The 27,634-nt window shown below is 41.0% G+C and overlaps 1 protein-coding gene across 1 annotated transcript in view; it reads right to left on the reverse strand.

Annotated features, from left to right (window-relative positions):
- Positions 1-27,634, reverse strand: part of CDK19 (cyclin dependent kinase 19) — a 221,192-nt gene that overhangs the window by 30,032 nt on the left and 163,526 nt on the right. The window contains 2 exon segments of the mRNA XM_073337045.2: positions 15,647-15,778; positions 18,304-18,361. Coding sequence (XP_073193146.2) covers positions 15,647-15,778; positions 18,304-18,361 — 190 coding nt within the window.

Raw genomic sequence — 27,634 nt, forward strand, 5'->3', positions numbered from 1 at the left:
TTACTCTCTAGGGCCATCATATATAGGACCAAGCCAATTTTAAATCAAATAGAACAAAACCATAACATGCAAAGTAAGATGAAAGATATAAAACCAAGAGTCCGTATCTAATTTTTAAATATGCTTGCTATTTGTTTGTTTTTATCACCACTTCTTTAAACTGGCCTGTATTTTGCCAGTACTTGCATTACTTCCCTTAAGACCTCTACTGGTGTCATGTTTTAAGCTCTCACTGATACCTCTTGAAAAATACTGAAAAATATTGTGTGAAATCCTGGCCCCACTGAAGTCTATGACAAAATTCCCATTTTCTTCAACAAGGCCAGGATTTCATTCACTCTGTTTAGAAAGAATTCTCTTTGTATGTCAAAATGTCTACTCTTGTACTTCCATCTCTATGCATCATAATATTTCCATAAGATGATTCTGAGATCTTCTGAGTTCAGTGGCTGCTGTGTATTAGGCATCTCCAGTCATAATCTTGTTTGCAACATTACAGTCAATTACAGTGGCAAGCATTGGGTTATGACTTCACATGGGGAATGAGCAGCTGGAACAGATGAACTCCTAAAGAACAGTCTTTTTTTATGTACTGTAAAGAATACGTTATATACAAAAAAGTACATGAAAAGAACAAAATAGCTAAGTCGCAAAATCAGAAAATCAAAAGTTAGGAAATGCCAGATTTAGGATTGCCTACACAACCTTAATTCTGTCGCCTCGTGTGTGCACTCTGTGCACTGAATGAGCCAGTGAATCTGTGGGGAAAAGTAGGATATGTGATCATAATCTGTATCATAATGCTCAAGAATTAAGGTAACGTGGGCAACTGTAAATCTGGCATTTTCCAACTTTCAAGTGCTTGTGTTACAACCCAAATAATATTCTTTTAAATGTAGATTGGTTGTATGGAATTTCCTAGACGTTTAAAAAATAATTGGAAAAAGTTTAAAAGAAAATTTCTGTACAACTATAACAATATTCCCATCATTCAGCACCAATGTTTGAACCCTGAGCCTTCAACACTGCCTCACAGGCTGCTACCATTTGAGCACTAGCTACATTAGCTGGCAGTAGGAGCTGGCTGTTACCCCAGAGAGACTATGTGCTGAGTCAGGGAGGACTGGCCCATCTGACTCATCTTATCTTCCAATTCTCCCTCCCCGAGGATTGGAGGAGCTCCAGCCCCATTTGGTGCCCCAGGGGGCAGGGAATTTGGGTTGCTAGGGCCAGCTGCTGGGTTTGGCGGGAAGTTGGATCCTAGTCTGGCTCTGTCCTCTTTTCTAACCTGTGTGGCGCCCCCAGATCGGGGCATGGGTGACGGGGACCACAGGTAGGTTGGGAGTATTGTCCTACCCTATGCTACAGCTCTTTCCAGGTGTTCTCAGTACAGCATGTGCTGATGCTGAGACTTCTGCTTTGCCAGAAGCATCAGCTCAGCCTCAGAAAATGTTATCATTTTGCCAGGCCATCCAAATTTTCCTGAGACACAAGTGAGAGAAGGGAAATGACCATTTTAAAGTTTATTTCTCACCAAAAAAGCACAATAGGATTTCATGAGATTTCCTCACTGAATATCATAGGGCTGCTGCAAATAATGGAGATGAGAGAGCTCCTCACAGAGAAGGAAACAAGAATCTTTTATAATGGAAACCATTAGGCAGCCCAACTATTGCGATTGCTCTATCTCCCCTATAATGATGAAGGAATTAACACCGTACAAGAAATACTATATTGGCAAAACTGTTTTTTAACAGAATGTTTTATGAAAATTTCCAAGAAGTATGAGCGTTATGCTTTGCAATTTTAAAGTGACTGTGGAGGGTGTGGCCTAAGCCCTGGAAGGTCAGGGACTCCTACTTTCTAATCCTGGCTCTTACATTGACTCCATTTTGGGACTTGAGCAAGCCACTTACTCTCTTTGCCACAGCTTCTCTCCTGGGACTTTCTGTTAATAAAAGGACACATCCCCCATAAGTATATAGATGCCACAGTAAGGCATACACCAGGAAACAGACAGATATTGAATGCGCACAGAGTTATATACACAGTAAAAAGTGAGACTCTAAGAGCACCCCAGTACCAGATGGCATGGAGCTCTCTAGTATGTAGCAATGAGTCTCAGCTTGACTGACCAGCTCAGTGCACCTCACACACTGTTATAATATTTATCCAAAAGGGGGCATGTAATATATTACTGGAAAACTAATAACTAACTGATCATTAATCTTCTTTTGTGATAAATGTACAAAAACTCTAAAAAGAACTATGAAGACAAAAGAAAGGGTCTCACACCCCAAGCCAGGAGAGTAGGTTGTTCATTTGCACCAGAGATTGCAGGAAGAGCATTTGCATTGTAAAAAAAAATTACAAGTGGGAAGAAGCCAGCATGGCCTCTACACTCAGCAAAGGAAAGGAACATTATCTGGGGCTACACTTCAGAAGAATACATTTCAAAGGTTTACTGGAGTATAAAGAGAGAGGGAGAGAACCCCCAAGTTATCCTTGCCCTGAGGAGCCAAAGAAAACCAAGCACACTGGGCTCTGTGATTCTGGCTAAAGATCAGCCAGCCATCCTGGAAGAATGACTATGTTGAAAAAACTTTCAACAAGAAGGCTCACGTTGGTTGAATTTCAGTCTTGCTAGTGTATTTTCACTTTTGTTTGTAACCATTTCTATCCCTACTACTTCTAACTTGGTATCACCTAAATCTATGTCTTTATGTAGTTAAACTTGTTTTACTATAAACCAACTCACTGCTGTGATTGAAGGGAAGGGTGCATTAACCCCAGTTAAGTTAATAAGCTGTTGTGTCTTTTCTCTTTCAAGGAGAAACAAACTTGTAAGCTTTTGTGAATGTTCCAGTGAGAGGGTCTAGACATTACCAGGGAGACAGTTTTGAGGAAAGTCAGGACTGGAAGGTCTGATGGTGTTGCCCTGCAAGGCTGGCAGAAGTCAGGGTGATTGCCATTTTGTGCTGAAAGCACATTGCTGGTATCAGAGCTCTGAGCCAAAGCTGCACAGCACAGAAGCACCCAGGGCTAGAGGGCAGGTGATGACACCACCCCTTACTGGTCTGGGTTGACTCCTAAAGCATCACAGAAGGGTACTGCTTTTACCCATGTTTTCTGAAACTTGACAACTGAGGAGGAAAGATGTATTTATAGTACCTCTGAAAAGGAAAGGAAGTTACTATTTTTCTCTTCTAATCTGAAGACAGAATATTAAATTGAACAACAACGTATTGGAGTGGTGTACACAATACTGTTCCTACGAGATTAACTTCATGTGAAATTAAGATGGAAATTGGTCTCTAATCTCTCTCACATATTCCCATGCAGCTGCTTTAATAAATTATGACATTTCTCTGCCATCAGTTTCAAGTTTTAAAATGCCAGTATGTTCCTCAGTTGCTCCAAGGTGAAAAAAGACTTCTTCCATGGTGGAATGAGTCATGATAAGAAAAATGGGTGCTTGTTTAAACTCATAGTGAAGCCAACAAGCGTTTTTCTATTGACTTCAGTGGGAGTTAGATAAAGCTTTTAAGGCCTAAACTGCCATATCAGCTTCACGGGGAAGGAAGGATTAAGAGATATTTTACCTTTCGGACAGCACAAACACCGAAAGCAGTGCTTTATCTTCTTTCTAAGCATAGTGCCTTGCTTTACAAGATATTAGTGTCTCTGTGTTAGTGAGGGGTTCAATCTTAAATTAATTCGTTTAGTTATATATGAGACACTGAGAGTTACTCTTGTGTCCTTATATGTAACTAAATTGGCCAGGCTGTGAAAGTGCTAGTGCCAAGAAGGCGGTCAGTGAAGCAATCCCATCCATATTTTGAGAATGAGGTAGTCCTCTGGAGCACTAACCTGCAGTGCAGCGTTGAGAGATATTGGATATTGCTGTAGTAGTTTGAAGTTCAAATTGATGAAAGCAAAAATATCTCCACATCAGGGTTTTGTACCCTTAGATGGCGGTAAAGGTTGGCACAAGTCAAAGAATTATCTTCGATCAAGTGCTGATATCTAGACTACAACGTGGTAACAAACTTTTGCAGCGCTCTGTGGACATCAGCCAGTAACTGAACCTTTTCAACAGACACTTTTATTACTGCACTGATGAGCAGGAGGAGTGGCTTGCAGGAACCATTTGTTAATTGATGCAAACTTTTGGCTTTCTAAAAGAGAATCTTTTTATTTAGAAAGTAAGTTTTTAGCCCAATTCCTTCTGAAGGGAGCCTTGAAAACATAAGTGGTAACAGATTTCTGAGACTAATAGAAATTTGCAGCTGGGACCCATTTCTGCAGCAGGAGGCTGAGGAGACCTAAAGATTCAATCCCACTATAATTTGTACGTAAAATAAGAGAAGTTATGTTTGGGCATATCCCAAAGAATTACATAAAATCCTTAGGTTAGCCCTGCATAGTGGTGTAGTGGAGACAGGGGAGGTGAGCGATAAAGAGGCAGTGACCAAAAAATTGTTTGTAACCCTCTGCAAAATGCTAAGTCTGGTTCTGCTTGTTAACATTTTCAACTCTCGAAGTGCACTCAAATATTGCTGTGACTGTGGCAGCAGCTGCAAGGGAAACTCCCTTATGTCCCCACGCAGTCCTTGTATTGCACTGCGTACTCCCCACAGCACCACTCCCTAACCAGCTGCTACAGCAGTGCATGACAAGGCTCAGGGAAGGAAAAGATGGGACTAAATGGCTGCTGTTCTAAGTGAGAGACCTGTGACCACTGCTGCTGATGCCTGCCTGTGCAGCCACAGTCCAAAGAGTTGGTGTTGGGAGGGAGCCTGAAGCCCCACTCTCCTGCCCAGCAGCCTAAGGAAATCACTCCTCTACCCCATCTAGGGAAGAGCTGCCCAACTTAAGAGGAAACATTTCCTAAGTGTCTGCCCAGCACCAGAGGGAGAATACTTCCACTCAACCAGCTACTCCAGAGCCAGAGGCTATAGGACAATCACTGCTGCTGTTGTGATAAGCATAAACTTTCGTGAGCTACAGCTCACTTCATCGGATGAATGTAGTGGAAAATACAGTGGGGAGATTTTATATACACAGAGAACATGAAACAATGGGTATTACCGTACACACTGTAACAAGAGTGATCAGGTAAGGTGAGCTCACCTAACCATAAAGAAAAGGAGTACTTGTGGCACCTTAGAGACTAACCAATTTATTTGAGCATAAGCTTTCATGAGCTACAGCGGATGAAGTGAGCTGTAGCTCACGAAAGCTTATGCTCAGATAAATTGGTTAGTCTCTAAGGTGCCACAAGTACTCCTTTTCTTTTTGCGAATACAGACTAACACGGCTGTCACTCTGAAACCTGTCACCTTACCATATACACCTTGTACTCTTGTTACAGTGTATATGGTAACACCCATTGTTTCATGTTCTCTGTGTATATAAAATCTCCCCACTGTATTTTCCACTACATGCATCCAATGAAGTGAGCTGTAGCTCACAAAAGCTTATGCTCAAATCAATGTGTTAGTCTCTAAGGTGCCACAAGTATTCCTTTTCTTTTTGTGGATACAGACTAACACGGCTGCTACTCTGAAACCTATCCTGTAACAGTGTATCTCTGTATAACTGAACATGAAATATAAAATCAAAGAACTTGGGTTCAACAGTCATTACATTTTGTGGGGGAAAAATCAGCCCAAGAAGAAGCTGAAGTGATAGTGGAAGGTATTGGGTAATGTAGACAGCACTGGGGCTAATAAATTTGCTTTTCCAATCCTGGGTTAGAATATATTAATTGTCAGCGTCAATTTGTGTCACATTTTATGGTGGTCAGTTGATAGTGGTAAATGGGCAGTCTGACTGAAGATCCAATATCATACCACAAAATATGACAAAAATTGACATGATTGGCAGTCTCTGTTTAAGACTGAAAATCCACAGATTTTATGTCAGGAATGAGGTGCATTTGGAGAGCTGTATGGGAAGCTTGGTCAGACTCCTTAAATTCAGGGCTAAAATTCACCACAGGAGAAATCTAATCTATGTAGCTACTTATGTCCCTCAACACTATTCTATATCTGTATCCCACAATTAGTGGACTTTATCCTCACAACACTGCTGTGAATATTATTCTCACCTTACAGATGAGGAACTGAATCACAAGGTAGATTAAGTGACTTGCTGTAAACTACAAATGATATTTGTGGCTAAGCCAGTAATTAAACCGACACCTCGAGTTCCAGTCCAGGACGCTTATCCATTAGATCTTCTTTCCTAACTCGCAGTAGAATAACTCCCCTGGCTTCAGTACATATAGATTTGGCCCCCGTGTCTGGCTCAAGTCATTCCTATTAATCTTACTTTCATAACCACTAACTGCACTCCAAAACTTTAAAAGATGCATTAGTGTTTCCTTTCAATTTTAGAAACTAAAACTTAGTTTATAAAAATGAAACACCTTTATGATCAGACTACTTAGTCTGTATCAGCTTGAGCCTTTACCGGTTTATTTTTGGACATTAATTCTGGGGAATATTCTATTTAATCTTAACAGCTAATTTAGAGTGCAGACTAGACCGAGTTATAGTAACTAGACACAGATATAACTAGTCTGCTAATTGAGGGAATGCTTAATGTAAGCAAGACTGCTACATGGCTTTTAACTCATGGTAATCTGTCAATTCTAACTTGGAGCAGTTTAGGTTTTTAAAAAATACCAATTCTTCAAACACCCTTGAAATGTTTTATATACATAACCTTGCAGGAAAAACTAACACCTGTTGTGTGTCTGCCAAATAACTTTGTGCAGTATTTTGGTTTTCAGGTGACCGCAGTGATGGAATTAGCTTTTCCTTTCCAAAACAATACCCACCAAATATACTATATTGTGTACGCACAATATTTTCAAAGGAAGTCACTGTCAAGTAAGAAGGAAGTAACCCAAGGTACTCAGCAATAAATCATCCATTGCCTACTGTAACTAGATAAAGAGAGTAACATTTAATCTACTTTGTGCATTTCAGAAAAGAACGAATGCATTATAACCAAAAACCTTCAGTAAAGAAAAACAGTTAAACTATTATTGTTAAATACTATCTGAAACGTTCCTGCACCATCAAGTGCCACTTAGGGCATGAAGGAGGCTCTGCTATCCCTGTCTCTCCAGGGCCACTCATTGCATCCTTGTTCAGAAGTCCCATACAGGTTTTCCCTTTCTAAGCACTGTTTGGCGGAGGGATTCTTTTGGTCCAACCCCTTTTACACGTTCCACCAGCAGCTCAATGGCAGGCCCGCCAAGGCAGAGGCTCTTGCTTCATTCTTAACACATGACCCAAATATTTCCATCATCCTTTCTTGATAACTCCCAGGATAAGATTATGTTGAATTCTGATAAATCTCAGCTTTTGTTATAAATATATTCCATTTGATACCTGATAACTTTCTGGGGCATTTGCTTTCAAAGGTGTGTCTACCTATACCTTTGGTGAATTTCCAGGTTTCACATTCATATGTTAAGGTGGAAATATCTGAGTTGAAAATTCATAGTTTGGTCTTTAAATTGTAGATTTTTCAAAGACCAAATCTTGCTGGTAATTGCTAATTCATGACATTATTTTCTTCTGGATATTGCCATTGGCTTGAATTTCACTGCCAAAGTATGTGAGTTGACCCACCTCTTGTACTCTTTTGCCTTCTAATGTAAAGCTTGAGTTGGGAGCTTATATTAACCCTATATTTTGCGATGTTGGACAGCCTTTTGGTCTTTGCTTGCAGGCTGGTTGAGTGATTATACAGAAGAGCTATGTCATCAGCAAAAACTATTATCTTCTGCTAAGCTGTTGCTTACCCCGAGTAATGTAAATTAGATTGACTTAAGTGATGGTGTAGACTTGCACTGAGAGTAACAGCTTCTTGTTTCTGGATAAGTACATGGAGACAAGCTTTCTTATTTTGGACAAAATGAAGTTTGAAGAGTTGGGACACAGAGACCATGAATGAGGAAATGCAGTAATCAAGGTGAGAGGATGGAAGAGAATGAAAACTAAAGCAGAGGTCTTATTTGTACAATATCTGATTTGGGCAATGATTCTGGGTTTGTAATAGGTAGATTTAGAATAATGTTTATATGCATGCATAATAAATTTGAAATAAGCTTCTCACAATGACAGAATAGTCAATATTCACATCAAGGATGAGAGCTCTCTAAAGCTAACCTAAGATGATAGCTAAAAGCCAGATCATTTGCAATTAATAATTAAATGGAACAATATATGGACAAGAGAGGAAAACTATACATACTGTGGAAAATGAGAACCTATGCCTATGTTATTTATCACATTTTCATAACGTCCAATTTCAAAACCATCTAGGCAATTTCTCCTCCCGAATGAACAAGTTCTGTTCAATGAGTGCCTTATTTAATTCAAGAGCTATTACTTATAAACATATATATATTATATATATATTATTATTAATATATATATTTCTTGAGGGCTGTGGAACTTTAAAACAAGTTAAAATTATGTTCCTCAGAAAGAAATTTCAAGATGTAGCTTAAGAGCTTCCTCCTTCACCAAAGGAATGTGTCTCTAATGTGTGGTCTGCAGTTGAAATGGCAACTGTTCCTGGTAATAATTAGCCTATTAAGATTGCTTGGTAATTGCTCACAACGCTAGAGGCAAAATACAAGTTTGGACTCATAAGGAGCATACACATTACAATTGCCATGTTATAAGCTTCTCCTCCTTGCCTTCAAACACTGCATAATTCCACACCCACATATATCTCTGTTCTAATTTCTTGTCCCCCTTTAACCTCTTCAGTAGGTCAACAAATCTGGCCTCCCCACTGCCTTTGTTCCTTTCTCTCTACCCTCATCTCCATGCTTTCTATCTCACTACCCCATGAGCCTGGAATACACTTTCTATCCATTTGTACAAGGCACCACCCTCCCTTCATTCAAATGCCTCCTGAAGACACACTTCTTATGTGAGGCCCACAAATACTAACTCACATCAGTAGAAGCTGTCATTACTCCATTACAAAGCAAACAAACCTCTCTAAACTAGCACCATCCTCTGGGATTTTACAGTGAGTCCTTGTATATTTTGGTTTAAATAATAAAAACCTTTGGGTAGGAATAAAGTCATCTTTTGCATAATTAAACAACAATAATAATTTTATACTAATTCATTCTTCAAAGAGATCTCCTGATAGATAGATAGATAATCACTCATCTATATCTGCAAACAATTTGTCAACTACCAGGAATAATTATCTGATTAATTGACATGGACTCAAGTGCCACAAAATACAGCTCTACTCAGCTCTACCTACTCTTCACCCAAGTACAGGGCCACTACCATCAAGTTGGTCCAGTACTTGGACGAGATCAACTCTTGGATAAAGAACTGCTGTCTGAACCTGAGCAAGACAGAGGTGACAATGTTGGGCTGAGGAAAGTACTTTGAAGAGCTTCCAGCCATTATGCAGTCTCTGTTTGTTGAAGATACGCAACCACAGTTAGTCAGTTCACTCAGTCATCTAGGAGTATTCAAGGATTGCTCACTGGTGTTAAACTCTCACACAGCAGCATGTGTGAGTAATGCTTTCAACTGTCTCTGCTTTGCTAGGAAACTCCATCCCATCCTGGCAGACAAAGAACAGGGGCCTCAGTTATTCATGCCTTCTTCTCCTCTTGGTTGGATTACAGCAATGCGATATAACTGACCTAAAACCTTCAGCACTTGGGAAACTTCCACTAGTTCAGAACACTGCAACACATCTCCTCAGCAACACAAGCTACCACAAACATATCAAACCCAAAAGCAGTCCCTCTGCTCTCTACACTGGCTTCCCAAAGAATTTCAAATCAAGTTCAAGGTCTTGATCCTTATTTTCAAAGCAGTCCATGACCTGGACGAAGGATACCTAAAAGACTGTCTTAGGCTCTGGGGCAAAGACCATGGTCGACAACTGTGCTCCTCTGGCACAACAGAACTCTCAACAAAAAGAGCAAAGCACGTCTGTGAGGGAAACATAACTTTCTCTGGGGTGGCCTGAGACTGTGGAATGAACTCCCTCAGGAACTAATGACCATGCAAACCTCATAAGAACAGCCATACTGGGTCAGACCAATGGTCCAGCTAGCCCACTATCCTCTCTTCTGACAGTGACCAATGCCAGGTGCTTCAAAGGGAATAAACAGAATAGGCAATCGAGTGACCCATCTCCTGTCATTCAATCCCAGCTTCTGGCAGTCAGAGGCTAGGGACATCCAGAGCATGGGGCTGCATCCCTGACCATCTTGACTAGTTACTTCTTCATATGTCACATGCAAGGTGCATTTCTTTGACTTGCCTTCTCTTACATAAACACCTGAAATTTGTAATGTATATTAAAAATTAAACAAACAAAACTCTCACACCCTATCAAAACAAGACACTCAACTGCACATCTCACTCTGGGGAAAGGATGAGAGAGAAAAAAGCATGTCAGAGATGCATAGACACTTTGCTTAATGCACTACTGGAGGGTGCTCAGACATTATGGTGATGACCATGGTATACAAAGTTACAAAACAGAAAGAACAGAATCAAGGTAATTTCCCACTATGCAATCAAGATAGCCTCCGGACTACTCTAAGTTACAGGTAGATGCAATGGCCCCATGGGGCTGTTGTGGCAACTGGGGATTGCTGAAGCATATCAGAAACACAGCCATGCTCCTTTCCCACAGTCACACTCCTTACTCCACAGGTTGTGTCTAGCACTAGGTATGCCAGCTCTAAGCCAACTGGGAATTCCTCCAAGATAGGATGATCCTCAGATAGCTATTTAAGCCAGCATTATGGCCACATTACATAGCTGCAGTGGTGCAAAAGGGTTGGAGTGCAACCAGGATCTTGCCCAATGTTCATATGTGACACAGTATTCTACATATCACATTATTCTACTCCTCCTTCAGGATGAACTCAATCCTGACAAATGCTAACAGAGGCCACATGGCTGTTTTCACAAACACCTTCAAGGACATAGGAAATTAAGAAATCACACAGTCACTGGTAATCTAAAATGATATGTCTTGCTAAAGTCAATCTCAATTCTTCTCAGAGAAGGAATTCACTATCAGCATAAATCTGTCTCTTTATATACTTTTATAATATAGGACATTATTAGTAACAAAGGTGATTCAATTGACTATAACTGAGATCTTTGTACTGACGGTAATAGAAATTTATATATCTAATACCTTGTGTGGTTAAGGATATTAGCAAAGCATAATAATTATTGCATAAATCACAGGTGCCTAGAAAATCCAATCTCACTCTGAGCCAAATGTTTAATTAGCACAGACTGCTTTCCATAGGAAGCAAGATGGCATGAAGAATAGTAAACTAAGAGGAGACTCTCATAGCCCTTTCTATACTTATAACTCATTCTATACTTCAGTTTTGTTCATATCACAAATAAGTGAACAGACCATGAGTTCTGGTTTGTTACATCTTCTTGATGACATCAATTGTTAAGGAAATACTAGATTTTAGAAAGAAGCTCAGCCAGCAGTCATTCAAACTCCATCCTCAAACTTACAGATAAAGCTGTAAGACAAGTTATGTTTTGCTGTTCTCCGAAATTAAGATCTTTAAAGGAACAGTTACATTATGCATTTTTTACACAATATATTAACATCTTTATTTATATATTTCAACTGGTGGAAAGCAGCATTTTTGAACTATTAGCTTTGAATATATTTGATGATGTTGCTAATATTTCTCTGCAGATAGAAATGAAGATTATTCACCTGTACCTAGAGTTCTTTAAGATGGACGCTACACGTTAACACCAATGGAACGTGCCAGTGTTGCAACTCTGACTGTGGAACATTTCACAACAGTGTCATCTGGAATGTTCTTGCACTTGCTCCTCCCACCGTTCCTGAATATTCTGAAGGCAAGGCTACGGGGAAGATGGTGAAAGGACTCCTACAGCAGAAGACAACTTATCAGGTTCCAGATACGCATCCTGGTATTCAGTGGGTCCCATCATTGTTTCCTCTGACAACATATGGGACAACCACTGGGGAATGCTCTCTATACTCCATAATAATAGAGATGGATTCAGGAGCAAAGGATCCAATGTATAAGGCTTCCACTGATTTCCAGGAGGGGTGGGTCCCTGTAAGACAAGTATGTTCAACATCCCCAAATTATGTAGCTGAGGGCCAGTAAAGTCATCTGGCTCAAGGCTCTGCCAAGACCGCCAATAATCTTCATCAGATTCCCATTTATAGTACCTACGGGGGTAAAGGTATGGTCTGTAGCTATATGAACTGAGGAACATCTGTGTAGTGTTGGCTCTGATACCCTTTCTTTTCACATGTTGGGAGCTGGGATTGTAAAGAATGGCTACTAATCTTGTATAGTAACTAGAGTACTTCCAGGTGTATGGTTCCTATCTATACTACCACCTGAGCAGCCTCTTGTGAGAAGCGTCCCTGAAGAGGATGGTCTTTATGCCACTTTTTTAGTGGACAGTGGTCTCAGAGCACTCTTGACGGACAATGCCAAGGACCAAGTATCGTGTTCTCTTCGAGCTTCTGACAAACCTGCACTGCGGTGCAGAGTCTCACCTGACAGAGTGAATTGTGAAAGAAATCCTTTTCTTAGAAGAGGACTTAGAAAGGGATTTTTCACATTGTCCTTGTGAGAGTGTTTACTCTTACCCTCTTCATGTCTCCCCTATTTTCTTCTAGAGTCCTTAACTCTGCTGGCAGTGGTCCCAGAGCTGGAGACAACTGTACTTGAAAGGGCACTTCCTGTTGCATTTGCCCAATGCACAGAGAGTCTGATGGGCTGGGGTCGGACTCTGGTCTCATTGAGCAATCATCAGGAATGTTTGGGGTCTGAACTCATGGGACTGACGAGTTCAGTGAGGGAAAGTCTGGCAGACGTTACAGCTGGGTGAGGTATGAGCTTCCCTGAGGCAATACAAACAAGTGTTGTAGCTGTCACTAACCAGGAAGTCCCAGAGGAAGACCATGCAGTTCTTGAAGCCTGGGTCCTTGGGCACGCTAGGCACCCTAGGCATGCTAGGGTTGGGAGGGTGGCAGGAGGACCCTCAAACCTTCAAAAGTTCTCCAAAACTAACACTAAAACTTTGGCAGAAAAAAAGAAACTATTTATAACTAATAAAACTAAGAGTGCTAGCTGAAGCTACGGACACTGGAGAAGTTCTGTCTTACAACAAGCAGTAGAGAAGGAATTAGAGATGCGGTTGGTTTACTCCACCCCTTATGCCCTCAGTTCAGAACACAAGGAGAAGGGTGTAAGCACGGACCAATGAACACTGTTAATGAAAATCTTCTGGTCTCAGGTGAATAGAACTTGTGCACACCTCGCATGGAATACACATAGGAACCACCACTCAAAGAAGAAATTAACCTATTTGTCACAATCTGATTCGGTGTCAGATTGGGTATCCAATCTTGGATCCGAGGCAATAAGTAGAATGGAAATTAGTGGCCTTGGCATTCTTAAAACTGAAAAGGGAGAAACAATCTTCCCTGGTGAGGTCTACGGGGAGGGAGTAAAAAGTGTTGGTGATCATTTCCCCTTTGGGGAAGAGGGAGAAGGAAGTGGCCCTGAAACTTTTCTTATACTCCCCTTATCACTCTGACCCCTGGACGAAGGGACACATGAAACTTTCTCAGTTGATTCTAAGTGTAGATCTGAACAATGTACCTTCGGCAACTAATGTTACAGTAGATGCTGACAGCACCTAGGAGTTGGAGCTAACATTCAAAACCGATATGCTTGTACCCTAGGATATGACTGTTCTTTAGGGATTTGCTCTATGTCATGGCCTTAACCTCTGGCCTCAGTTCACAAGGTATTTTTGGAACTGACCTTGAGGGAACCAAGAGAGACCGAGAACCGTGCTTGGCTCTGCTAACAGGAACTGTATCTCGTGCCACACTCTTATCCAGAAGTGGAGACACTGGATTCAAAGGGGCATTCTTTTAGGACTGGCTATGCTAACACAGGCTGACACCTGTAGGGTTCTGCTATTTCTAGGCTTATGATCCAATGGCTTAGGATCCGTCAGTACCTAAGATTTTGCTTTCACTCCAGAAGTGGAAGACAGTACCTTTGCCAGCATCTTGGACTTTTTATTCCTTGAGGGCTAAGGTACTGTTCCAGCCTCTCAGTACTCACAAAACCAGTGTTTAAGAAACCAGAGGGTTTCGCTGGAATTGCCTCCTGAAGTAGTAAGGCTTGGAGGTGGTTCTGATGCTTCTTGCCAGCTCTTGTGGTGAAAGTGCTGTAGTTTGCACACAGTGAAGAAGAATGTCCTTCCTTCAAACAAGCTAGACATCTCATGTGGTCGTCCAAAGCAGGGACAAAAGGTTCACCACTTAAATACTGGCCTCTTCCCCTTCAGATTCATCATAGGATCCATAAGCCCACATCAAGGTGTGGCAAGTAATAAAAACTAATAATGGAAATAATTTTATAAGGAAAATAAGCTAAATTTCTAACACTAATCCTAACTAACTCAGAAATCTAATGTACTGAGTCTTCAAAGAGGTTGACTCTGGGACAGAGCAGCCTGGAGAGGCTCCTGGTCTGTCTGCTGCTGCAGTGGGAAGGAACTGAGGCAGCTGGAGCACCACACCGGTTTTATAACCTGGCCCTCAGAATATTCAGGACCCGTGAGGAGAGGGACAGCAGGGGGCACAAGCATGCTCCAACAGGCACTGCTATGAAATATTCCACTATCGGAGTTGCACCATCTGCACACCCTTGAGTGGGAATGTGTGGAGGCCACTCAAAGAATTCCTCTGCCTGAAACAAAGCTTCTTTGTTCAACATGCTCTGCAGCACTTTGTTATGCCTTCCAGTTTACTTACTTGTTTAGGAAGCTTAAAGGTAAACTGACAGATATTGCAACCCCACGTACAGGGACCAATGTACAAAATTTCTGAATGTTTATGTATAACTGTGTTCTACTCCATGATGGGGGGAGGGGGTTATCACAGCTCCTCCAGGAGCTAAAGACACTGGGGGGCTGATTATCCCTGGGACTGTAAACAACTCCAGAAAAGTTCCACCCTCTGTGTTTTCCAGAGACAAAGAGAGAGGCTTTTGGTACAAAAGGATGAGTTGAAACTAACTGGTGGTCTTCCTTTTGATTCAGCAAATGGACAGAACCTTCTGTCCAAGCAAAGGCCCCACCCCTTGCTGAAGGCTTGGAAGGAACACTGGCCTATTAGACTCCCCATGTGGAAAATAGGTGATTTCTGGTACATTTAGTAAGTGTGTACGTTCATTTATTGTTTTTAATGTTTTTTCTGTAATGCTTTTGCCCTACATATAAATGTGCTTACCCTGGAAGAGCTGTATTGTCACTGGTAAAAACACAGTTATTGTCCTAAGCTAAGCACAGGCACTGCTGTTAGGCAGACTGGCTTGCTGGGGATATCACAGTCTGTAGCAGGGGACTGTGCAGTCTTTAATTCTAGTCAGAGGGGAGTGGGACAATAATTGCCACCCAGAGATAGGTGACAGCTGGAGACCTGACTGAGCACTTCTGGAATGCACCACAGAAGGAATACACATACAGTTATCCTGAAACTATAAACAACTTCACTTCCCTATACAGTAACTTACCAATTGCTTTTGTGTAATGTCTGGCACCAAGTAACAGTTCTGGAGCTCTATACCAGAACGTCACCACAACTGGATCCAAATCTGCTAAAGGTTTCAGAGGTGAATTGAACAATCTTGCAAAACCCATGTCAGCTGAAAAATAAATATTAAAATATTTGTTTGACTATACATAAGTCACACAATGACAAGCAATATTTATAAGCATGATAAGCAAGATGTTTATTAGAACACAATGTAACCTAATATGATTGAACACTATAAATCATAGTTACTAAGTATCTGACTGAATTACTTCAAATTATACTGGGCCCAACTCCGTTGACTTCAATTAAGTGATACCGTTATGTAACATTTAAAAGGTGGCTTCCTCGTGGAACTGTAGTACAGTAAAACAATTATATCATGGCAATAATCAGGGCGGGGCGAGCCGGGCAACCACCCAGGGTGCAAAGCCGCTGGGGCAGTGGGGGCATTCAGGGGCCATGTGCCCCCCCAGATTTCAGCCTTCCATTTAGCACAGAGGTTTTCAAACTATGGGGCTTGCCTCCGGCCAGAAGCTGGCAGATCAGAAGCTGGTGGGAGCGGCCTGCCCAGCTTGGGCCCTGGCTCTCTGTGCTGTGGGCACCAGGGTGCTGGCTAGCTCCCCGGAAGCCTTCTCTACCCTACTCCCCAAGCTGGGCCGCCTCTGCATGGCCAGGCGCTCCCCAGATAGGGCAGGCGGCATAGCTCCAAACTGCACCTCGACACGCTCTTGTCTTTTCCCCCCGAAGGAGCCCAATGCCAGCCAGCGACAGCCCCTGAAGCCAGCACTTGCCTGTGGAGCCAGCTGCCATGAGATGTCCCCAAGGCATTCGCTCACTGCTGCAGAGCAGCAGCAGAGCCAGGAGTGCCAGGGTAGCCCTGGTGACTGATGCCAATGTATCCACAAAATGAGAGAAAACAATGGCAGTGCCCTTGTTTCCCTGTACTATCCTTCTAATGTACCCCAACCCTGACTTGGAAGGATTACCTCTAGGGGTAAGAAAGTAGTTCCGTTTGCACATTACAGAGTTCCCTCAACTACCATTACTGCACAGCAAGCTAATGTGCTGTAGATTTACACCCTGACTTGCTGTGCAGCGATGTCCCATATGGACACTGCCACAGTGTGCTAAAAGTCTCAGAGTGCTCTTTGGCTACTACTACTTTTAAAGCATAGTAAGCCAAAGCATACTACAGGACTTTCAGTGTGCTGTAGCAATGTCCACATGGGACATTACTGCACAGCAAGCTAGTGTGCTGTAAATTCACACCCTGGCTTGCTGCACAGGAACATCTTGTATAGACAAGCCCTAAGATATTTGCAGGATCAGGCACTAAATCCTGGCCTCTCTGCTGAATCCACCAATGAATGCCTGTTAATACACACTCTGATGGCAATAAATTTCAAATGTTATCAAGTTGTATAAATCAAGAATGCTAAGATAATATAGAGATAGAAATTTATTTTATATAGGACTGGCTTTGTAGTAATGAGGAGGAACATTGGAAAGAGCAGACAGTCAAGTATGAATAAACACTTGAAAGAGTGGATGCAACCCCAAACCTCATCTGAACTGTTTTTAATATAATTTTGCATACAAAATCTCAAGTAAATGGGTTCTTTCACAACAGTTCAGCTCTCCGCTTTCTAGGAGTGACCAATACAAAGAACTGTAGAAGCATATACACACAAAACTTAGTCAAACATTTTCAAAAAAGTTCAGGTTGAGTCAAGGAATGGGAAAAAGTTCAGGTGGGTTACTATTTTATCCTAACTGATTTGAACATTCCCACCCAATACCTAAAAATAGCATACATTTGCTACATTAAAAACAAATTTTATATCCTCTTTATTATTGCCTAGTACCTGCATAGTATAATTAGATACGTGACTAATAGCTTCCACAGTGATTTTGTGTTTCCACTTTGATGCCTAATAGTTTTTTGTTGTATAGGGAAATCTTCAAATGAAAAGAGCACCATCTCTTTAAATTTTATATGCTAACGATGTCTGAGGAAATGTAGCATTGTTAAATACCATATTAATTCTTAGTTAAAATAATTCCACTGTTGCGCCACAATTCTTAAATATTGAACTTTTTTCGTTTACCAAAAATGGATTTCCAGTAATTGCATTAACCAAAATGTGAACAGTTTTTTAAAACCAGTAATTAAGAACATAAGAATTGCCATACCATATCAGACCAATTATCCAGTTACCTTTCTAGTCCAGTAACCTGTCTCCAAAAGTCACCAGTACCAGAATGGTAGGTAGAAGTTGCAAGAAGCCTGTGTTGGGCAATTACTGATAAACACAGCCACAAGGAAAATTTCTACCTAACTGTTGATAGTTAGTACTTGGTTTATGCCCTTAAGCATGCCCTCAACTATACTTTTATCCAATCTAGTGTAAGTGTAGATGTCCTCATTTTCTATATAAATGTCTAATCCTTGCTAAATTCTTAACTTCAAACATACTTTTTGGCCAATATTCAGTTTAATTAGGAGTTGTGAACAAAATCTTGTTATTAAGAATACAGTGAATTTTAGAATGTTATGTTATTCTAAACTACCACATTGCGTAGAAAGTTCATTACTCATTGAATATCTAATGAATATGTTATTGAAAGGTTTACCTATTTTCACTCTTCCTCTTTCAGGACCTTCTCCCATTACCAGAATGTTTGCTGGTTTCTGAAAAATAAAAAGCAGAATATTCAACTGACTGACACCTTATGAGGAAGACAATCAAAACCCTGGGTAAATTGCTCAAATGGTTAATTACCCTCACTATTAAAAATTGGCACCTTATTTCTAGTCTGAATTTGTCTAACTTCAGCTTTCAGTCACTGGATCATGTTATATGTTTTTCTGCTAGACTTAAGATCTCCTTATTATCAAATTTCTACTCTTCCTGTAGACACTTATGGACTGTGATTAAATCATTCCTTAACCTTCTCTTTGATAAGCTACACAGATGGAACATCTTAGATCTTTCACTATTAATGCAGGTTTTCCAATCCTTTTATCATTCTCGTGGCTCTTCTCTGAACCCTCTCCAATTTTTCAACATCCTTCTTGAATTCTGCTCACCAAAATTGGACACAATATTCTAGTAGTAATTGCATCAGTGCAGAATACAGAGGCAATATAACCTCCCAGGTTCTACTCACCAGTCCCCCGTTTATGCATCCTACAATCACATTAGCCCTTTTAGCCAGTGTCACACCAGAAGCACATATTCAGTTGATTAGCAACTATGACACGTAAGAATTTTTCAGTCACTGTTTCCCAGGATAGAGTCCCTGTCACAGGCTGTCTAGCCTTTTAAGGCAAGCCAGGCACAGCCTTGCCTGTGACCATCACACTCAGCTAGGGGATAGCTGTCTGGAGACTTAAAAGTCTGCAGGGGATCAGTGAGAGGGGATCACCGACCTGTGAACACAGTCTGGGTGGGGGGGAGACCCAGGAGAGAGGAGAAAAGGGGAGTTCCTGCTTTCTGGAAAGGGCCTAGTAAAGACAGACTAGAAGATATCCATAGGGAGCAGCTTATAGTAGGGGAGACTTGCTGGAAAGAAACAATATAGGAAGAAGCTCTGCAGGACCTAGGGGTTGCAGGCGAAAGGCAGAGAACTTCAGAGTAGCACAAGGGGGCAGAAGAGTTATGAGTATGTATTTTTATTTGAACTTACAGGTGAATCTTTCTTACACTAGAAAGGGATGCAAAAAGAAAAGGAGTACTTGTGGCACCTTAGAGACTAACACATTTATTTGAGCATAAGCTTTCGTGAGCTACAGCTCACTTCATCGGCTGCATGCAGTGGGAAGATTTTATATACACAGAAGACATGAAACAATGAGTGCTGCCATACACACTGTAACGAGAGTGATCAGGTAAAGAGAGCTATTACCAGCAGGAGAGAAAAAAAAACCCAAACAACAAACCACCACCTTTTGTAGTGATAATCAAGGTGGGCCACTTCCAGCAGTTGACAAGAACGTGTGAGGAACAGTAGGGGGGGAAATAAACATGGGGAAATAGTTTTACTTTGTGTAATGACACATCCACTCCCAGTCTTTATTCAAGCCTAATGTAATGGTGTCCAGTTAAGTAACCTGGCCAGAGGGCCAGGCCGTAGAGAACCCAGACAGACAGGCTCTTATGGGACCAAGGAAGTGGTTACTGGGGAGGGTGAGAGAGGGGGATGGCAGAGACAAGAACCCCTGCAACACCACAACCTTATGCCAGGGAGTTCTATGGCAGTCAGTGCAATTGCATACAGTCCACCATTCTGCAAGTATGGCCTACATTCTTTGTTCCCAGATATATGACTTTACATTTGGCTGTAAAGAAACACCTACTGTTTGCTTGAGCCTAGTTTATCAAGTCATCCAAATCACTCTATGACAGTTACCTGTCCTCTTCATAATATTCCACTCCCCCAATCTCTGTGCCATCTGCAAACCTTATCAGTGATGATTTTGTGTTTTCTTCCCGGTCATCACTAAAAATATTAAATAGCATAGGACCAAGAACAGATCCCTGAGAGTTCTCACTAGAAATACACTGCAATATTAGTTAATATTGTCCTTTGCACAAAACCTCTTCATCTGCTTTTAATTATTAATTACTTTAATTTTACCTTTAAAAACACTTATAAATAATTAAAATGTCAGCAATTTCTACAGTGAGGCACAAGCAGGAACCCAAGAACACTGTCAAGAACATTTAGATTTCTTGAATGGTAGCCCATGAAGTCCTTGTCTTGGGCCAGGTCCACACAATTTTTTTTGTTGATCATGAATGTGATTTTTATTAACTGTCATTTTTATACCAACAAAAGCCCTCATGTGGAAACAGTTATCCCAGCAAAATGTGTTTTTGCCAGTATAGCTAATTTTGTTAGGGGAACTGGTATAAGCTATACCAACAAAAGCAATCTTTTGCCAGAGTGTCTACAGCATAGCTTTACAGACAAACCTTTTCTAGTGCAGATTAAGCCTTGGCTGATAATACAAAGTCTTTACAAGCATCTCTTGCAATCTGCAAGTGTTCAAAGCAAACAAATTGTCCATTCCAAACATTAGCTATATAAAATGTGCATATTACATTACAACAATTGTTGTACAATTCAACAATAAGCAGGGCTTAGCCTTCCCTAAACATGAATACACATATTTTGGAAGATTTTCTACTATTGTATTAACAGCTACAAAAAAAATGAATGAGATTTTAAATGTGAAATTATTTAAATAGAGGGATACACAACAGCAACCTTCAAAGCATAACTTTAGATACTTTCATTCAAACATTATCATGAAGTAGGTTTAAATATACAGTTCAAAACTGCTGGCAACTCAACAGGTCACATCAAGTTCGACTTTCTCCAAGAATTAGAAGAGACAGTGAACAAAACTCATGCCATAATCTCAATCAGTTTATCAATTCCTAACACCATATCCCTGAAGTTAAAAGAAGATTTTCTCAAAGTCTCTTAACAGAGAATGCATTTGGCAAGGACAGTATCAATTTTAGCACACGGTTATTGCAAAAAATATAGACCACAGTCTCTTCAGCAAATCTAGGCAAAATGAAAAAGATGATGCTTGCTCTCACTTTGCACACACAGATGAACTTTTAACTATAATTAAATGGACATTTAAGGGAAAGTGGGCAAACTTTTGCTGTAAATATCAAATTGGCTATAGCAGACATTGTCCAAGTTAAAAGCACATCAGAAGTTGGTGTCTATGAGGTGTCTGTCACCAACACAGTGGACATATGAATGTAGTAGTCATTACATAGGCATACTCAAAAAGTTGTGTAAAATGTAAGCAACTTTGAACAGGGACTGTCTAGTGTAGCCCTGATCTGGATTAAACCTCTACATTACAACAATATAAATGTTAAATAACAAATAATATTCACATGTTATCTACAGTAAGTAAATATTCAAATAAGGACACTTGCCAAGAACAGTTGAGGATGATGGATGATTGCTGTCCACTTAAGTTAAGGCTGCTCATTTTTCAGAGCAGACATCCAATGAAATCATAAGCAGCTGTTCACATGTGCCCATCTTGCTACTGCCACTACTACAGTAACTCCTCACTTAATGTTGTAGTTATGTTCCTGAAAAATGCTTTAAGCGAAACAATGTTAAGGGAATCCAATTTCCCCATAGGAACTAATGTCAATGGGGGGGATTAAGTTCCAGGGAAATTTTTTTCACAAGTCAAAAGACATTATATACACAGTATAAGTTTTAAAAAAACAATTTAATACTGTACATAGCAATGATGATTGTGAAGCTTGGTTGAGGTGGTGGAGTCAGAGGGTGGGCTATTTCCCAGGGAATGCCATGCTGCTAAATGATGAACTAGCACTCGGCTGAGCCCTTAGGGGTTAACACATTGTTGTTAATGTAGCCTTACTCTACAAGACAGCATGAATGGAGGGAAGAGACACAACAGACGCATGGCAGTGGCTGCAAACATTCCCTGCGGAAACTGAATGTGGTGATGAATCCATGCTATCTCACTGGAGCGCACCACTCCCTCCACTTTCCAAAGTGCCAGGGGGTGCATGTGTGTGAGACAGAGACACACAACGTATGTGTATGTGCACGCGCAAGAGAGAGAGAGAGACAAACATACACACATGATGTGTGTGTGTGTGTGCAAGCGTGTGTGTGAGAGAGAAATGTGTATTGCCCCTTTAAGTACGCTGACCTCACTCTAAGTACACTGCCTTTTTAAGTATATCAGCAAGTTGAGACAGAAGCTGCTACCAGCAAGCTCCCTCAGTCCTGAGCCCTATGGTATCCCCCGCCTGCTCTGTGGAGGTGGGGTACAGGAGTGGGGGGAGGGGAACACCCTGACATCAGCACCCCTCTTCTCCCCCACCCCCTGCACAGCAAGCAGGAGGCTCCCGGGAGCAGCTCAAAGGCAGAGGGCAGGAGCAGCACATGGCAGTGTGGGGAGGGACACCTGAACTGCCCGGCGCTTGGTACCCTGCTGGGTGGCTGCCACACAGGAAACTTAGAGGAGCTGATGGGGGGCTGCCGGCCCACCCTGGTTCCAAACCCCCGACAGCTAGCTCCAATGGGCTGCTCTTTCTGCAAGCAGTGGACAAAGCAGGCAGCTGCCAAACAACGTTATAAGGGAGCATTGCACAAGTTTAAACAAGCATGTTCTCTAATAGATCTGCGACGTAACAACAAAACAACGTTAACTAGGAGGACGTTAAGTGAGGAGTTACTGTACAAGCTGATATTGTGTTTCTAGGGAAGAGCAGGCCCAATTTCAGGCACCATGACATAATTAAACTGCTGAATCATTGCATAAAGCATTAGTATATTCTGTTTCCAGCTAGTCAGTACAATGTCAGTAGTGCCAGGTAAAGTGTAATTTTTGACAATATAATAAAGGGCTCCACTTCAACAGTGTGGGCCATACATCACATTGCCTTGAGAACATAAAAAACAAAAGATAATGTGTGCCAAAATGATATACTGGAAGACCACCGGAATGGCTTAGAAGAGAAAGACAGCCACTAGAAAAGTATATCACATTAAATATTAAGCAAGGTACAATTAATCCCTTAAATATGTGATGCTTAAAGCATCACAACTGCAAAGATACCTGACCGACAGTGCTTAGCTAAATGTTGATTTTGATCTTGTGACTGAAATAAAGACAAGAAGAGAGAAGCACATTATGCACTTCCCCTTAGGGAGATTTTTCACATTTCACACTAAGAAATAAGATGTTCATTCTGGAAACTTCCCTTGCCCTTTTTCCTCATTAATATACTGGTACAAGCCATGCTTGCTTAATCAAGTTGTGTTTATTTTGTTCTCAAAGGCATCTATTCACAATATATTTTTGTTGCTACCTTGACAATCATAGCAGCTTTGAGTGGAATAAAATAAAATAAATGTCACTGATACTGTGAGGACATTTTGATCACTATAGTACAGAAAGTGCATTAACTTTTTGGAGAAAAATTTGTAAGTATAAGCAGTTATTTAAAAATCCGCAAGCATCAGATTGATCTACCACAACTAAAAATCAAAGCAGTGATCAAAAACAACCTGCAGAAATTAAGGGGCAGGTGGTGTACATTGTCATTCTTTCATTAAAGTTCCTAACGTGTGATTCTCCTCTGAAAATCATCACTGTCAAAAATGGAACCTTCATACTCAACAGATAGGATTCTGAATACACAGTGGAACCCAATCTGCTTAGCTTACTGACTAAAGTAAATTTTTTACTATATTTTAAATCTGTTAACATAACATAGCTAATAAGATCGTGGGAGATGGAGATGGGGTCTACACATGCCCCTATCACCATCAGAATTGTTACATAAATTCCTACTTCAGAAACCTGATTTTGGGTGACTGGGGGCTAGAACGAACCCAAAACAACTTAGATTCTGGGTTGAGTTTTGCAAGTCTGGCAATCATTTATTTGTAAACTGCAAAGATTTCACCTGGAAGTAAGTTGGGCAAAAAAGAATCCCACAATGTTGTTTTTATGTACTCATTGTATAGCAGAACTGCAACTTAACGATTGACTGTGTGGCATCAGGAGATGTGCTCAGAACAAAACAACAGAAAGCAAGCAGAACTTTAGTATAACAGGACTCACAGAACAGCTGAGTTCCTAGGCTCATGTAACAACCTGCACTGATCTCAAGATTGTTCAAGAGGTTGTTTCTTCAAAGAGAATTATATTTTAGCCAGCAACTAAAATATTAAATAGCTCACAATAATGCACATAGGCTATGGTGGAATCCATGTTAGTAGCTGTTTTCCTATTAATTAAAAAAAACTGGGAATAGTCTATACATTGTTGTGATAAAGATTCCTGCACCTGTATTTAATTAATCTGGAGATAGAACTCTGCTGCAACAACTAGCAAAGAAGTGTGCCTAAGCTGATTTCTAAGCTGGTTAGTCTGCTGTTTTGATCACATTCTTTTGAATGTTTTTTCTATAAAAAGTTTTAAAAGTTGTTAAGGAATTCCAAGTGGGTGTTTTATGATTCTAAAATATACAATAGCATACAGAACCAGATATCACACAGCGACAAGGTATTGTGAATAAAATCAACAGGGGGCCAAATTCAATAACATCAGGGATGAATCTATCCAGGGGTCGGCAACCTTTGAGAAGTGGCGTGCCAAGTCTTCATTAATTTAAGGTATCGTGTGCTAGTAATAAATTTTACATTTACAGGGCCCCCCCGACTGAACCCCAGGCCGGCAGTGGGCTGAGTGGGGCTGGTGGCCGGGACCTCGGCTGGCAGGGGCAGGTGAACGGAAGCCCAGACTGGCAGCGGGCTGAGCAGCTCAGCGTGCTGCCGGTCTGGGGTTCTGTCTGCCACCCGCGCTGCCAGTCTGTGGTCCCGGCCGCTGGCCCGCTCATCCCGCTGCCGGCCTGGATGGATGGAACCCCGGGCTGGCAGCAGGCTGGCGGCGGGGATCCTGGCTGGCAGGGGCCGGCGGACAGAACCCCAGACCGGCAGCGCGGGCAGCAGATGGAACCCCAGACCAGCAGTGCGTTGAGCTGCTCAGCCTGCTGCCAGTCTGGGGTTCCGTCCACCGGCCCCTGTCAGCCGGGGGCCTGGACACCGGCCCCGCTCAGCCCGCTGCCTGCCCAGGGTTCCGTCCATTCAGGCCGGCAGCGGGCTGAGTGGGACCAGCAGCCTGGTTGGCAGCAGAGTGCAACTAAAAATCAGCACGCGTGCCGCAGGTTGCTGACCCCTGATCTATCCTAATGCGGTGTTTTTATGTACAGTATGACATTTATAAATTTAGGCCAAAAGTTTCAGAGCTAGGTGCCTATATTCAGGCACCTAAATCATTATACAAGCACTTAAATAAAATAAATGGCCTGATTTTCAGAGATGCTTGGCACCCACAACTCCCTTTGACTTTGGAAGTAAATGTTGGAGATATGTCCAGTTAGCAGCTATACTGTTATACAATTCTCTCTTGTCGGAGATTACAAAAATATTGAAGAAGCATATGCAAAAATGTGTTCTGAATATATAGATACGGTCCTCTCCAAAAACGTGTGTACTGGAATTTGCTGCTTAATTAAATCTTCCAGTGAAAAGCAAGAAATGGATACCAGTTCTCTAATGGTAACAAAACATATAATACTCAAAAATGGAACTCTAATTTGCCATCTGTGTATTCAGATTAGTTGAAAGAACTGTCAAAAGGAGAAAATTTTACAGGGGTGAAAAAAGTAGGGGAAATGCCCTAAAATATGGCCTGATCTGGAGGCATTAATGTGAATGTGTATCTTTTATAACTGAGGTCATTTCTGAAAACAGTATTGCATAGATTACATTGGTCAAATTCATTTCACTATATTTTTCTTTATATTTGTGCTTTTTTGAAAAATAACATTGAAAAAATATATAGGCCAAAATTCCTGTTGATGTCCTGCATGGCAAAAACTGGCTAGCTTGGCTGTTTTGTGATTAAATACTGTATACACAGGAAGCTGGATTTTATACCTTTTATCCATACACATGCAAAAGTATGACTTATTCTGGAGGTCTTAGTCATAAAAATCAACTTTCTGCTTCAAAATTAAGCTTTTATATTTACATCTTTCCCACATACTCTTCTTAATAAGTACCTAATTAGTGTGGCTTTTCATTAAGTATTTTGGGCTATGACTAACTTGGTCATGAGAGGTCACTTTGGCACCTAATGATCTTCCAATATGACCATATTTTTGTACATGCGGTCAGGACTGCATCCAGTATACTACATCCTGCAGGTCCACGTTGAAAAATTGGAAAGGCTACAGAAAAGAGCCACAAAAATAACTAGAGGACTAGAAAAATGCCTTACAGTGAGAGACTTATGAGCTCAATCTGTTTATTAAAAAGAAGATGGAGAGGTGACTTGATTACAGTACATAAGTACCTTCATCAGTAGAAAATACCAGGTACTAAAATGGCTCTTTAATCTAATGGAGAATGGCATAACAAGAACTTGACTAGAAGTGGAAGCCAGACAAATTCAAATTAGATTAGGGCATAATTTTTTAACAATACGGACAAACTATCAAGAGAAGTAGTGGACTCTCTATCGCTTGATGTTTTCAAATCTAGACTGGATGCCTTTCTGGAAGGTATGCTTTAGTCAAATATCAAAGTTATTGGGCTCAATTTAGGGGTAACTGGGTGAAAATTTAATGGCCTGTGATATACATGTCAAAGTAGACTATGTAAAGTCCCTTATGGCCTTTACAATCTATGAATCTAAGAATTTTGTACAACATTAAAAATAAACAAGAGAGAGGCAGAATAGCCAGCCAGGGCTGGCCATTGGTGAATTTCTATTCACACCTCCACAGCACAGATTATCTTTTTTTGAATGACATTTAATATACCATTTTGCAAAGGCACTTTCTCTTAAGCAAACATTTACTTTTTGTCCCTTGCATTTGTTTTTTTCTTTCCCTTCACTTTATTTTCCCTTTCTTCTACTATGTGTTTTTCCTTTATCAGTTTATTTGCCACTCAATCTAATTTTGCTATATTGTTTAGTAACCAATCTTTCCCTTTCCTTCTCTTTCCCCTCCATTCCCTTCCTCTTTCTTTTCATATTCTGTGTTCTCTTTTTCTTCCTTCCAAATTTCCAGTCTTTCTATGCTCTCCCTCTATCATTGCTTCCCTTACCCATGTTCCCCATTCCAACCCTCTCAGTAGTCTCACAAATCTTCCTATTCTCTCGGTCTCTTCCCTGATCAAAAAACATTTATACAGCCCTTCTTCACCCAAAACAAAAATCAATAGGCATGTCCACACACAACATGCTTTTTCTCTCCCTTCCCTACCCCACAAAAATCAACACACATTCGAATTTCCTGCACTGATTAAATTCAGAGAGGAAAAATGTTGTATTATGCCAATATCCAGTATGTGCAATCTGGTG

This window comes from Lepidochelys kempii, chromosome 3, assembly GCF_965140285.1.
Source record: "Lepidochelys kempii isolate rLepKem1 chromosome 3, rLepKem1.hap1, whole genome shotgun sequence".
In the NCBI taxonomy this organism is placed as follows: domain Eukaryota; kingdom Metazoa; phylum Chordata; order Testudines; family Cheloniidae; genus Lepidochelys; species Lepidochelys kempii.